Source organism: Schistocerca nitens, chromosome 6 (assembly GCF_023898315.1).
Source record: "Schistocerca nitens isolate TAMUIC-IGC-003100 chromosome 6, iqSchNite1.1, whole genome shotgun sequence".
NCBI classification, from domain to species: Eukaryota; Metazoa; Arthropoda; class Insecta; order Orthoptera; family Acrididae; genus Schistocerca; species Schistocerca nitens.
In genome coordinates, this window is record NC_064619.1 from 170,060,849 (window position 1) to 170,075,988 (window position 15,140).

Here is a 15,140-nt window from a genome sequence, read left to right on the forward strand (position 1 = left end):
GTGTTGAGCAATTCGGCGGTACGTCCACCCGGCCTCCCGCATGCCCACTATACGCCCTCGCTCAAAGTCCGTCAACTGCACATACGGTTCACGTCCATGCTGTCGCGGCATGCTACCAGTGTTAAAGACTGCGATGGAGCTCCGTATGCCACGGCAAACTGGCTGACACTGACGGCGGCGGTGCACAAATGCTGCGCAGCTAGCGCCATTCGACGGCCAACACCGCGGTTCCTGGTGTGTCCGCTGTGCCGTGCGTGTGATCATTGCTTGTACAGCCCTCTCGCAGTGTCCGGAGCAAGTATGGTGGGTCTGACACACCGGTGTCAATGTGTTCTTTTTTCCATTTCCAGGAGTGTAATTCTGCTTGTGGTGTATTTCATATAACATTCACTGTCTATGAAAAACATTTTGGTTCTCAGAACAAACATAATATTGTCTGAACTGAAGTTCTATATATTCCTTTCATAGAGCAACTTAAAGCACTACGCAGCAAAGTGAACTGGAGATCTGCCTGCAGCAGGAGTTAACTAAATAAAGCCACATGCAGTCTAAAACTGTGCACATTGTTACCTCACAGTGCAACCATGAAAAGTGATCACAGAAAATACTTTTGTGGTTTGGTGTGACTGCATGCTATTAATATCATTAAATTTATTTATGACGAGTAGAAGAAAGAAGTGACAGTGCTGACACAAAAAGCAGTACCATGTGGAAGCAAAATGTTAAAAGTTGAGTACGTTGAGTGTGTGCAAACTAGGGCAGGAGAAACTGAGGCTGTACATAGTGGGATCCAAATATATGCCCTAAAGAAGAAGAAGAAGAAGGAAAGTGCACACAAATATCCCATTGATGAATTTGTTATTAAGCAGCATTTTTGTCAATATTATGAACATTACAAAGAAATATTAACTTTGAACAAAGTCACAGCTTTTATCTCATAGACCAGGTCTTCATGGTTGTCAAAGAAACTGGGAAAATTGTTTTAGCATATGGGCTTTGCTTTGAAAATATGAGAGAATATATGTGTCAGCAAATGCCAATCAAATTAAATTGTTTCAAAAAAGCATACTGTATAAAAGTCAACATTGATAAAGAGGCCGGTGGTTTATTCAGAGGAAGCACGGATTAAAACACAATATATTGCGAATACATGCTTTCACAGTGATAATGGGTAAAAGTATTGCAAAAAAAAAGTGTTGATGAATGTTTAATTGTTGAGATATGCAAGAAACTGGCCTATAGATATGTAGCATATGAGCATCCCACTTGTAAGAATACTGGAGAGCACGCTGTTGCTGCTTCATTTCTTGATTTCTCTGGTGTACAGAAGATAGTGTTGCCACCTTGTTGAGGTTTTCAGTTTACTTTGCCAGTGTGTTATTCAGGTCAAGGATGCTTATTGACAGTAAAAGTAAAACAGAAAGATAGTCAGTGTTTCTAGGAGTGCTTCAGTAATGATATAGCATCACATCACATTGTTTGCAAACCTATTCAGTAATAATGTATCAACTGAATATAGTCCCAGACTAACCTGATTTGCTATAGTGATTGGACACTAACATTGCAATATAGACATCATCATCTTGCTTGTAATGAATACCCCATGCACACTTTTTATTTGAAAGGATCTATTTATACTGCTCAAAAACTAAATTGAAAATGGTGCCTGGTAACTCTAAAGAGACACCTATTATTTTTGTATCAGGATCATATATAGGAGTACAACAGCTGTACATGAGGTCCTAAGAATTTGAAACTGCAAAATAATGTTTGTACCAGAATATGACTAGAAAACAGGATTAGACACTAATTCTTTTGTCATATTCTTGAATTTAATTTGATACTGAATTCTCAGGTGCCCATGTGATTTCAGCAGCCATCTTCATATAATCAAGCTATCAAATTAGGCACCCTTTTTGATCTGTTGAGCCATAGTGAGAAAATCAACAGGGATGTTGAACATATTGTAAGAGCAAAAGATGCTAAAGTTCATTTCACAGCTCCAAAGTGAAATGGTCCACATGGAAGTGGAATATGTCAAAAATCATCTGGAAAATATTTTCCTCTTAGTATTCCAACACCTCTTGGGTGTCCTCAAGGTCTCCATCAAACAATCTTGTCGAATCACCTATTGAAGCTTTGCTTCTCCGTGTGACCAAGCTATTGCCATTTCAATGTCTTAACTCTCCTAAGGGTGTATCTTGTCTATGGTTTTCTTTCTGATGACACTGAAGGTTTTGCCCAATATCTACCTCACCATTGTCTTATGTGTGTGCTGTAACTTATTAACATTCAGTTTTGTCAGAGCCAGTGTTTCGATACCATACGCTATTACTGGCAGGTAACAATTATTGCACAGTTTTGTTTTTAGCTATGTAGGAACATCTTTGTTGATCAGGATGAACTGAGCTTTGTGAATCGTGCCAAACTCTATTCTTCACATGCTATTTCTTCATTAGCTTTGTGGGCAGTTCTAACAGTTTGGATATCTGGACTCAAAACTTTAGTGTAGCTCTCATTCTTCAGCTGTAGTAGCAACTTTTGTGGACAAGGTAAACACATTCAGAGGTGTTGTATCCCCATACTGAACTTCTTTGACTACTGGGATCATGTCAGGAATGAGGTCTTCATCTACCTGACACATGTTATTGCCTGTTCAGAAAGGTGATCCAAAATGCTCATATATTTCCAACTGACAATGGAATTCTTAAGGACTTTTATGACTGCCTGCTAGTCCATTGAATCAAGTGCTTTGCAATAATCAGTGAATGTTTGATTTATGTTGATGTAGCTTTCCATGGTTTTTTGAATGAGTTATGGTCAGTGTTTGATAAACATTTGCAAAATCCTTCTTATATGACTGGTTGGTAGAAGACCAGTTGTTGTTAATTAAGTACTTTCGCTATGACATTAATCAGATAATTTATAGGATGATAAGTCTCAAGATTTTTCTGTGTTGCCCTTCTTGAGCAATAGTACCACAATGGAAGGAGTAAAGGTAATAGGTGATTGGATATTAAAGGCATTCTGTGACTGATGAGAACATAAACCAGACTGAAAATGTTTGCTGAACTTTCAAACAACATTCTTCTTCATACAGTTGCACCATTTCAACATTTTTACAGATGCGTAGTATTTTCCCAGTCTCAGTACTCTATTTATGACTACTGTTATTGCTTCTAACAGGTATCTTATTTTTTCCTCTACTGGAGCATCCTTGTTTTTAATTTGACACAGTGTGACGTGTACATCAGTGGTCATTACATCAAATATTTCATTAGTATTGCTGTCCAAGGAAGTTGTTTCTTTTTAAGATAGTGTGTCAGTATACATTGTACAAAAAAAAAGTAAAAAAGTATGGCACTATACTCTCTTCTGATTTATCAGAATATTTAGACTTTGTCATGTAAATTCGGTTTATATTAATGTTCAATTTAAACAAGTTTTACCTTTTCATTATACAAACATGTAACAGCAGTCTCTGAGATCATTACACAAATGTTTAGTGTGAAGTAAGGGGAAATAAGACAGGAAGTAAGCAGTGCAAGATAAAGGTATTGGATTTTTTTCCTCCCAAAGTACCTTCTTTTTACTAATATACCTTATATACCGTCCGCAGCTCGTGGTCGTGCGGTAGCGTTCTCGCTTCCCGCGCCCGGGTTCGATTCCCGGCGGGGTCAGGGATTTTCTCTGCCTCGTGATGACTGGGTGTTGTGTGATGTCCTTAGGTTAGTTAGGTTTAAGTAGTTCTAAGTTCTAGGGGACTGATGACCATAGATGTTAAGTCCCATAGTGCTCAGAGCCATTTGAACCTTATATACTGACTGATAACAAGTTAAAAATTAAACTAGAAGTAGTTCCCAGTGTTAATTATGTGAGTAGATTAGCACTAGCCAAAAATAGTTGGCAGTATAATGAACTTAAATAGTCTGTAATAGGTGCTTGTGTTTGTTGATGTATAACTTGACTTAAGTTGTTTTGCATCTTTAAGACTCTCCTTCATTTGCGGAGATGCAAAGCATGATACATGAATGAATGGAAAAAGTGCTAGTGATATCGTGCTTATATATGAAATAATGTTCTTTCTTGTTCTTAATTCAAGCTACTTTAAATTGCCTTCCTGCATTTCAAAATTTTCTTCTTTTGATTTTAGTCTGTCATCTACATGATGAGGTGATTGTTAAATTTCCTTATGTTCTTTTTTGTTTATTTCTTCTCATACTGCATTAGAATCACAGGTATCTCACTACATTGATTGTCTTTCCTGACTGAGTGAGTGAGAGGGTTCGAAATAATTTGTTTTGCTTCTGAGAATATATATTCTTCCTGAATTCTTGTAGTTCTTTCCAAGACATTTAACTTTAACAGTTTCAAGTTATCTATTTGGTCAGGTTTTTAAGGAAGAGTTATTTAAAATGATAACTAATTTATCTGTAGTTCATCAATATCAGGAGTACAATGTTCCTTTTTGCTGAGTGTTGAACTTGAACATGAAAAGTGCCAAACTAGTTCGTGGTCACTCCCTGCATTACACACACATTCGTAGTATTGCTTCTTGTTGATTATTTCATTATTGTTTTGCTTGTCTGATCTCTTCCAAGTCCACTTTTGTTGGATTTGTTTCTTTCAGCTATGATATACCCCATCATTCATTCACCATGTTCCCTTCTGCCACCTAATGCTACTGGCAATATTGATAGGAATTACATTATGGTAAAACAGGGTGAATAGCAACAAATTTGAACTTAGGTTGAATAATTTACTTATTGTTTGTCAAGTTTAAACAAAAAATACTACCAAAAACTCAGGTCTGTATTGCTCTTATCAGTTTATGATAGTATTATCAAATTATTTTCTTTCAAAAAATTAAAAAAAAAGTTAAACATGGTGTTTCTAATCACCCTGCAGATAGGGGTGAATAGAAACAGTGTTATAAAACTATCATTGTTTCTTTTAAAAGCAAAGAGAGGTTGATAAAAGCTATGAAATATATATTTTTTCTATTATAAAATAAACAGAAAAACATTTATTTCAAATGATAATGGTTTATCAATTTTAAAAGTAAGTAAAATATACAAAAAATGTTTGTGTCATATGGCTAATCTATTCGAACTTAAGGTGAACAAACACTGAACGCAGCTGTTTACCATGAGACTTGTATTGTATTATTAATAAATCATTAAATCAGAAAGATCATCCTCAAAACATTGCATATCTTTGAAACGAGCACTTGAGCAGAGAATGGCGACAACAATTTTAGGACGACATCGTTTCTTGAAGCAAAAGATTCTTCTTCAGTCATTGTGAACCTTTTGGTTTGAGGAACTCTTTTTTAAAATGTTCCAAGAAAACCATTGTCAGTAAGGTAATTAACTTTGCAAACATAACATCGAAAAGATGATGTTTTACCATATACTTTGACCACCATATAGTCACCTTGGCTTATGGAGATACCTGTATTTTCATCTTGATCTGAAGAATCTGAAGAGGACAAAATCAAGTCTTCATCACTGTCCTGCACTGAGTATGTATCTTCATCCTCTGATGATGAATCATGATGTTTTCAGTTTTTCTTGGTATTTTTTGGTTGTCTTGGCATGTTTAGATGTACAAGGGCTTGAATCGATGTAAAATGAAGAATTGGGGGCTACATCCTCCCCATTCATGTCCTCAAAGTCATCAACACTAACACTTCTGCCAGGTTGGACATTAACTTTTGACCTTTTTCTCCTTTGTTTAGGAATCTGGTCTTGTCTAATCCTCTGGAAGAGATTTTTAAAACTGTTGTCAACAGCATTAGTGGATTCTTCAAGATTGTTCTTATCCTGGTTTTCATTTACTGGTATACCTGGGTGTACTGACAGTGCTTTATTGCAGTCTAGAGGCACGATCCCACATTTCCTAAAACCTGCAATAACATTTTTTTCCTTCAAGGAGTCACACAACTTTTTCAAAAGTGGAGTAAATTTATCCTTAGGAACTGTTGCCTCGTTTCTTCCTGGGCCTTTCTTCCATTCTTCTAATATTTGGCACCAAGTAGTTTTAAAAAGGCCAAAAAACTGCCACATCCAGTGGTTGTGTCAGGTGTGTTGAATTTGCTGGTAGGAATATAAATCTTATGTAATTGTTCTGACACAGCTTAACTGATTCTATGGACAGAAGCAAAGATAAATTGTCTCCAATGAGAAATTTCTTACCTTCCAGCTTTTTCAGGTATGGGACAGCAACTGTTAGGACCCATTCATCGAAGCAGAATGAATTGAACCAGCTAGATTTTGTCTGATTGTATCTTGCATATTTTGGCCCAGCTTCAGTCCAGCTTCGATATAAATGCAAAGCCTTATACATGACATAAGGGGGTAGTATAGTGCCATCCGCAGCAGCTGCAAACATAACAGAGATTGATGCCTGTGAGGAGTTCATGATCCTTTTGGGATATTTAGTTCCCCTCCGTGTGACTACCTTTCATTTTTCTGGGTCATCTGTATGGTTTGTCTCATCATAATTTATTATATTAGACGGTGGCACATTCTCCAATTCCTTTAACGGTTCATCGAAGTAACTGTTGATGGTTTCTGGTGTAACACCAGCTCTGGAATGTTTTATGTCTTGGCACATTCACACAGCTAACTGATCTTTGTGTCGCCTCATAAATGATTCCACAAAATCACGACCAGGGAGATTATTCATAAACCTTCTCACTTCCTCCCCCCTTCTGTCCAGAGAATCCTTTTCTAGAAGTCTTAAGGTCACAAAGTCAATAGGATAGCCCCATTCACTGTATATTTTCAATCTGTCTACAAACAGCTTCTCTTCTTCAAAAGACGAGGCAGTTTGTCCACTCTGGGGTTTAATGGTGGTGCCTCTTTTTAGGTGTCTGTATAGTAGGATAAAATGAGTCCCATGTATTTCAGCTGCTTTCCGCAAGCTAACCCTGATTTGATGTCAGAGAGGGCATTGTTTATATGATTAGGTCTGTGTTTTTTGTAACCACCTCCTATGATGGGTTTGTATTTCCATGACGCATTTGAACACCAACTCTGAAACAAGGAAGATATGTTAGCTGTGCATGTAACATAACTAGAGAATTATATAGTATTAATATGGCATACTAATACATTTTTTTTTAGATTTTGTTATTGTGGGGTGAATAGAAACACCAGAATTTATATGTTTCTATTCACCCCGCAAAGTTTATAAACATAACCTAAAAAAATTGAAAATTCACATATCTGATTTCATTGAAAGTGAAACAAAAACGAGCCCTAACTGTTTTATATAGATGTTATATGTAGTACTTACAATGCCATTAACTGCCATATGTAGAATACACGTTTACTTACTAGAGAAGTTCAAAGTAGGTAGGAAAACAACTTAAAAACTATCGACACAGATATAAGTGATAAACATCAACCTACAATGCTGCCAACCCAACAAAACATAATTTCGTTGTTAGTCTGAAGTGTTGCCAACCCAAAAACAATAACAGTTAAAACTGATATCCAGTAAAACCTTATAGTATTCAAAGTAATTCTGTATATGAAGTTTTGTTTCTATTCACCCTGCTGTTTCTATTCACCCCGTTTTACGATACTGTAAGTGCTGTGATGATTGATTGCACATGGAATCTCTTTTGCTGTATATAGAAATAAATCATTCAGCCACAGCTTTTGTGGCTAGGAGTGACAGATTAGACATTGTTCCATATGTTTTAAACAGAAAAAGTTATGATTCACAATTTGCACAAATTGTACAGTGTATAGAAATGAGAAAATGATCAATACAGTGAAGACGTTTGTGGAAATTAGTAAAACTGAATCAGAATGCCAAAATCGAATATTTGAAGACATTTGCAAATATTGCAGTTTTGAATATGGCTGCCTTTCAGCAACTGTATATAAGTTTCAATGGAGATGTAACATAGCCAACTGGTTGCAAATAATTGTTTAATACATTTACCTAGGTTTCTTCAACTCTAAGGATGTCTTCATCAGAATGAAAATTTAAAAGCCCTATAAAACAGTACATAGAAAATAAGTTTCACAGAAATATTAGCTAAGATGAAGAATGTCACCACATAGAAAAGTTACTTAGATAAAGTCACATTGCAAGAAGGCAACAGTCAAAGCTTAGAGCAGACACGCTCAAGTAAAATTAAAAATGTTCCAGCCTTTGGTATGTACACCTTGCAATGAACATCATCAGACTGAACAGCCCAGTGGCTTACATTGTTCCTACAAAAACAAGACGCAAGTTGTGCTGCCTATCGGGCAACCTGTGTCTTGTTTTTGTTGCAGCCCCTGGCCTGTTCAGTCTGATGCTGTTCCTTGTAGGGTGTACATACCAATGGCTGGAACATTTTTAATTTTACTTGAGAATGTGTGCTGTAAACTTTGCCATCTCGCAATGTACCTTTATGTAAGTAACCTTTGTATGTGGTGACATTCTTCATCTTGGCTAATATTTCTGTGAAACTTATTTTCTATGTATTATTTTATAGTGCTTCTAAATTTTCATTGTGATGAAGACAACCTTAGAGGTGTTGAAACCTAGGTAAATATATTAAACAGTTATTTGCAACTGGTTGGCTGTGTTATTTCTCCATTGACGTTTTCAGATATTATTTTTGAAGCTCCTTCCATAAATTTAATGTTTATTCTTAAGAGGTTAAAGGAAATTTATTTCTATAATGTTGTTTGTACACGATAGAAATTTGTACACATTTTGACTGAATGTCAGATCACTTGTGGAAAGTGCAAAAGAAATACAAAATCCTACAACTTTCTCACCATTTAATGAGACAAGTAAATTCCTGTCGTTTTCCATCAGCACTGCCTTCATAAGACTTACAGATATTCAGATGTCATCATTGATGAGAGTGAGAATGCCTTGTCTTTGTTTACCTGCTGTGTCATGTGCTTTTTTTTGTCCTTTTAAGGGATGTGTTTTACTTCTCACTCAGTTATTACACATTGTTACCATACAATAATAAATGTAGGCGTATACTTGATAAAGAACATTTCAAAAAGAATTATAATCATAAAAAATACAGCAACAGTTTAACATCAATTTATATGTAAAACATTTTCAGGACCATCTTATTCCAAACTCTGCATGGAAGGATTACTCAGCTGCCAACACAAATTATGCATTTGATGCATTTGAACATGAAGAGAAGATTCCTGGAGGACCTGGCTCTGGGGGTGGTACATTACCAGGAAATGGTTCAGCGATCAGCATGTCTACTGGTGGCATGGGAACAGGACAGTCGAGGGCAGTGGCACCTACATCTGCCGGACCGTTACGACCGCACTCCCAGTCTCGCTACACGGCGGACAATACACGATCGCTGCAGCGTCCACTGCCAGCATCTGCATCATCAGTGCCAGCTGCAGAACGCACTACATACTCTCTACCGAGGACAGCAGTTCAAGGACCTGGTGGAGGAAGTGGTGCACGACACAACCACCAGCTCCGCAATGGGTATTACACCCAGGATAACAGAGTTGCAAGAGGTCCAGGCTCGCGGCCTACTGATTTGCAACCTGATTTCTACTTCATGCCTTCACAGCGGAAATATTCAGGCGAGGTAGTGAGAGTCTATGTTGATTATAACAAGTAATGGACTATGCATTCTACTGCTCTCCTCCCAGCTTATCATTCCCTGTCCTGGTGTTGGCCATGCCTAGCTATAGTGGGGCATGAGGTTGGCTACAGTGGTGGCTGTGGACAGTTTACATATTAGAGTAAATTTATTTTGATTTGCAGTTATACAGTCAAAACTATTTGTATGACTGATATTTGTTGTGTCGAAAGAGTTGTTACATATGCAGAGTACAAACTCATTAACATACTGTAAACTGGTCAAGATGCCTTTCTCAAGGTATTTCATTTTATAACCCTCTCTAGTTCTTTTTAACATTTCCCTTGTTTTTTAATTCTATTTTTACATGTTGACCTGATTGATAGACAGAGTACTACAATAATTTGGTCCATGTATTATTAATGTAAGAATCAATCTCAGCTAAGTAGAAAGATGTTTTAAAGACTGCACTGCACACTGCAGTTTATTATATATCCTTTGCCTTTCCGTATTTCAGATGAATGCTATTAAGATACTTAGCAGTGGAGGCCTTCTGTCAACTGCTTGAAGAGGTTGCCTCTCACTTTAAAAACGTCTTAATTTGTTTTTTCCTGATGAATTGTTGATAATCTACATACATACTCACTCTTTATTCCAGGGGAAAGTGGATTTTATAAACCCTTTTCAATGAATACCATTATATTACGTCAATGAAAAATGCTGAGCAGCTGATAGGTACTTAAAAAAAAGTGAGTTGAAAGAGAGAGAGAGAGAGAGAGAGAGAGAGAGAGAGAGAGAGAGAGACCTGCTCAGTGATTTCCCTGTTTAGTAGATGCATTTTTCCTCATCAGTTGTCTGTATTTCACACAGACTTTTCTGTTATCAAATGGTTGTGTAAAACTGTTATTACATTCTCTGAACATAGTTCTTGAAAGATTCACCAGACGCACAGGCAATCAGGTACATTTTCTGCTCTATTCATAGCCTCTGCAACAACGTTTTGCAGATATTTGTCAGTAACTGTTTATCTGGTCCCCATTTCACAGGGTTTGCAATGATATCTTCATACAAGAATTTTTGTTAGTGTGATACTGAAAATCTAAAAGTCGGTAGCAGTGCAACAAAAATAAGCAGAAAATATTTTTGCTTGACAATCAACATCAGAGGTGAGAAAAAACAAAGCCTCAAGGATACTGGTTTTCATTACTTTTGGTTTGTCTTGTCCTTGAAATAGAAAACTGGAAATTATTTAACAGTGATCTGTGCATTATTTCGTGAGAAAGTATGCAACTTGAAAAAGTCAAATCAGGTATGTTGCTATACCTCTAGGGATAACATGCTGAGTGTTGGGCTTCTTGGTACTGTTTGCTTGAAGTGTGCTATAGTTTATATGCAATAACAACATATTGTTGTTGATAAATGAATGTGCAGTGATATGAAAATGAGTGAGGAAAGACAGTGCTGATGTATGTATCCTTGTTTTCATGTTTTAAAAATGTTGCAAATAATACAAAAAAAAAAAAAAAAAAGAAAAGAAAATAGGGCACATAGAAAAGTTTTTGGAAGTATTAATGTTATGAAGATCATGTTTCCTTGTTCCCTTTTTTCCTTTCATTCTTTACTAGAAATTACGCACAGTATGAGTTGTTTTTGTTTCAAGTGTGCCCATGCTTGAAACAGACATTAATGAACTGATAACAGATGTCATTGTGCTGCCAAATGATAAAAATATTCATGGTAAATGAGTAACATATGGTGGACAGTAGTCTATGAATGTCATTTATAATATTATGTCCCAGTTTTGTGCAATATAACTCATATACAATAAATGCAGTCTACATGTAAGACTGAAACTGCTGGGTTTACTAATTCTGACTGTGGTATCTAGTTTATAACTTTATTTCCATACTATTTATTTTATCTGACTGGTGCACTAGAAGATAAATGGTGTGGGGTTACACAATAACATGCCTCCAACTTAAAAGTTCATAAAATATTCTGTAATTTGGTGGTTAGCAGTAAGAGGTGTGAGGGCACTCATACTCTAATGTGCTTATTGGTGATTACATAAAAATCATGGATCATAAAACAAACTGTAAATAGGTGATGGAGTTGTGTTTCACAATAAGCAGTTGCCTGCATTACTGAAAAGCTTGTAATCAGATCAGAAGCTTTATTTCTTTATTTAGTTTTACAATGACTGGGATTTTGTAATACTTTTTCTGAAGCTAGAAAGGGTTACATCAGTTAGTCACGAACCTATCGCTAAAATACGACTATAATATTTTTGTTGTTTGTGCTATAGCCCAAGAATGTCTTGTCTCAAAAATCCAAAATTTTAAATTTATGTTTGAGTTTTTGGTTTCGAGATTTAGTGAAACCTGCACATTCTTCTGGATTCAGTACTTGACATTGGCTGCAGTCGGTCACAGTACTTTTCAAAAGGGAGACTGTTATACTTCAATTAGCACTCACAGACTATTATTTTCAGGAAAAATGTAAAATTGTTTTGGTTATTGGATTTCATTAAATCATGAATATCAAGTGATGTTAAATATTCTTGCTTTGCACTTGCTGAGTATTGCTCATTTTATTTCCATGAGGATTACAAAATTTATCAGTTGCCTATACTTGTTAGCCACTTTGCTACTTTAGGATGTAATCAAATCACTTTTCACATTACAATATTAATTTGATGTCATTTTATGCTTTGATCTTTCATAAGTCTCAGCTTTCTGCATATCTTTTATATCAATATTCATTCATGGTGATTGTCATTTTATCATCATACTCTCAGTAGGGAGCTACAAAGCTTGCTTATAATTTGCTAAGAAGCATTTTATAAATGCTTTTTGAAGTAAACAAAATTTTGCTATCCCTTTATGATGCACTTGCATAGATAAAGAATGATGGCAGTCAAACAGTAATGGATTTTAGAGAAGGCTTTTTTGTTTGTACATACAAGTTAACTTTTGTTATTCCACCATTTAATTACACATAGCTTTTCAAGGCATTTAAGTTGTAGGTAAACTGCTAGTGCATATTTTGCCATAGGTATAAGCTTGATACCGAGGACAGCTGCCGGCCCAGTGAGCTACTCATGGGGAATATACACTCATGCCATCCCACAGTCAGTGTCACTCAATGCTGCAGTGTGCCCTCAAGAAAATTCAGTTGGAAATTGTTTAACCTGAATTTTCCAAAGACATTATTTGAAACACATGGTACCCGTCGTGACCAGTGACATCTTCAGTGGAGCCATAAATACAGAAGCTAAACAGTTCTAGAGGTGTTTGTTACCATTGAGCTGCTTACTTTACATACAGTTGGAAAGGTATTGCTTTGGATGTGATTATGAACAGTTAAGTTGGAGGCACATCCTATGGAGCATAGCATTCATCACTAATATAGTGGGTTTGTTCACGGCTGTTATCCATGAAGCTAAGTGAAATTGATAACTAGTTCAGACAAAATTAATCATTACATCAGTCAGATTTTTGTATTGCTGTTGTATTGTTTGTCTAGTTACACAAAGATGAGTGGTGTTTTTATATGTACCTCAAGTTTTAGTATATTTTCAGTTTCTGTTCAAGTTGTAGATAATATGGTGCTGTTAAAGTGACATTTTGCATTATACTGTCATTATAAGTGCCTGGAAAGCATTTAATGACTGGAGCAAACCAATAGGTTATTTTAAATATGTGTATTTATTAATAGTTGAAGGGCACATTTTAATGTGTCATAAATTGATACTGTGAGCAAGTTCTTTATAACTAAAAAATCTTCGTTTATTTCTGGAAATGTGTACCATTTTAAATGTATATGCAATTTATTATGTATATATTTATGTACATAATTTGTAACTTATATAGTAGGAAATTATTACACATAGGAAACAGTTTCCCTCATATGTGTGTGTGTGTGTGTGTGTGTGTGTGTGTGTGTGTTTTGGTGCAATGTATGTGTGTATAAACCTTTGTAAAATTTTTGTGGTAAATTTTAACAGAAGGCAAGCTATTACTGATTTGTCAATGCAGTCAGTCATATCACTTCTGCATTTTTAGATCGATATCAATATATAACAGGAAAGTCAAACAGAAAAGATTTCAGTAGTTTAGACCAATCAAAATTAAAGCAGGAAAAACTGAAATTGTAGGAAATGACAAGTAATTGGCTAAAAAGTTACTGTGTAATATTATTCAGTCCAGGTTTTCATCCCAGAGCAGTTCAAAAGGCACTTCTTATTACAGTTCACATTTTTAAGTATATATTGTAACTTTAAAAAAAAGAAAAGAAAAGAAAACTGACACAAATCACTTAAATAAGAACCACTTACTGTCTCAGCATAGAATATTTCTTTCAGGATACAGAATCAGTCCAATTCCAAACTTGAAATTATGTTTTTGTATTGTCTTCCTTTTTATTGAGTCATTTTACATGGTTTTGAATGTTTGTTAAATATAATTTATATTTCTACATTGTTAATTGTAAGTAGAAAGGCATTACATGACACATTACAACACATACCCCCTCTAAGTATCTGGCTTAGATTTTTGCCAGAAAAGGATACTGTTATGTATAACAGTTTATGTACAATTTTGATACCAAAACAAACTTACTTCATCATTTTACGTATCACATGTTTTTATTCACAGTCAGCTACTTATTAAATGTTTGCCAGCCAATTAATAGTATTAGAGCTGTGTGAATGGCGATGTATGTTTCATATGTACATATTTGTGATTACCGAATAAAATTATTGTAACAGAATTTTGGTTAAAATTTATTTATATGTGTGTGATACCTTGCTTTCATTATGCATCTTCCAGGATGCAGAACAAAAATACACATTAGATATTTACTGAGAAAAACAGATATGCTAATGTACCTCTCACAGATCCCAAGTGAAATGGTCTTCATGGATGTGGAATAAGTCAAAAATATTCATCATATTTTCATTTATGGGGTAACAGCAATCTTGTACAAAACATGCAAATGTTCAATATACTAAGGTGCATATGATAATTTTGCACTATTGTAGCCAAGAATCATCAAATAGAAAAATCATTTTGCAACACTTATTTACAATGATCTCATTACTGCACTGAATTTGCACAGAAGTCAAATTGTACATAATACTCATCTCGCATTATTTGATATTATTAGTAATATGTACACATTAGATGGTTCTGCTAAGAAATTCATCAGTGGAGTAGGAGTTGGCCACCAATAAATCATCTAGGCTCTTAAACTGAACTTTAGTGGTAGTTAAAATGTTTAAGGCTGCTGGCAAGTTATTGAAAATGCATGTTCCTGACTAATAAACACCTTTCTGTACTAAAGAAGAGACTTTAAATCTCTGTGAAGATTATTCTTATTTCTAGTATTGATTCCATGAACTGAGCTGTTAGGCCTTACGTTTGAAAACGAGATAAAAACACGGCCAAATTTGTGGAAAGCATTTTTGAACCTAAAAGGCATGTACAAGAAATCATATAATCCAAAAGGAGTTATGATGACCATCTTGAAAATGTCTTCCATAGCCAATGGGATCGGC

The 15,140-nt window shown here is 35.4% G+C and overlaps 1 protein-coding gene across 3 annotated transcripts in view; it reads left to right on the forward strand.

The window, feature by feature from the left end:
* LOC126263750 (uncharacterized) overlaps positions 1-14,344 on the forward strand; it is a 498,031-nt gene extending 483,687 nt beyond the window's left edge. For 2 of the 3 annotated variants that reach the window (XM_049960935.1, XM_049960937.1), the window contains one exon: positions 9,092-14,344. In XM_049960935.1, the coding sequence (XP_049816892.1) occupies positions 9,092-9,622 (531 nt within the window). In that variant the 3' untranslated portion in view covers positions 9,623-14,344. The remainder of the gene's footprint in view (positions 1-9,091) is intronic. The other variant, XM_049960936.1, reaches the window with a different exon arrangement.
* Positions 14,345-15,140: the final 796 nt, after the last annotated feature.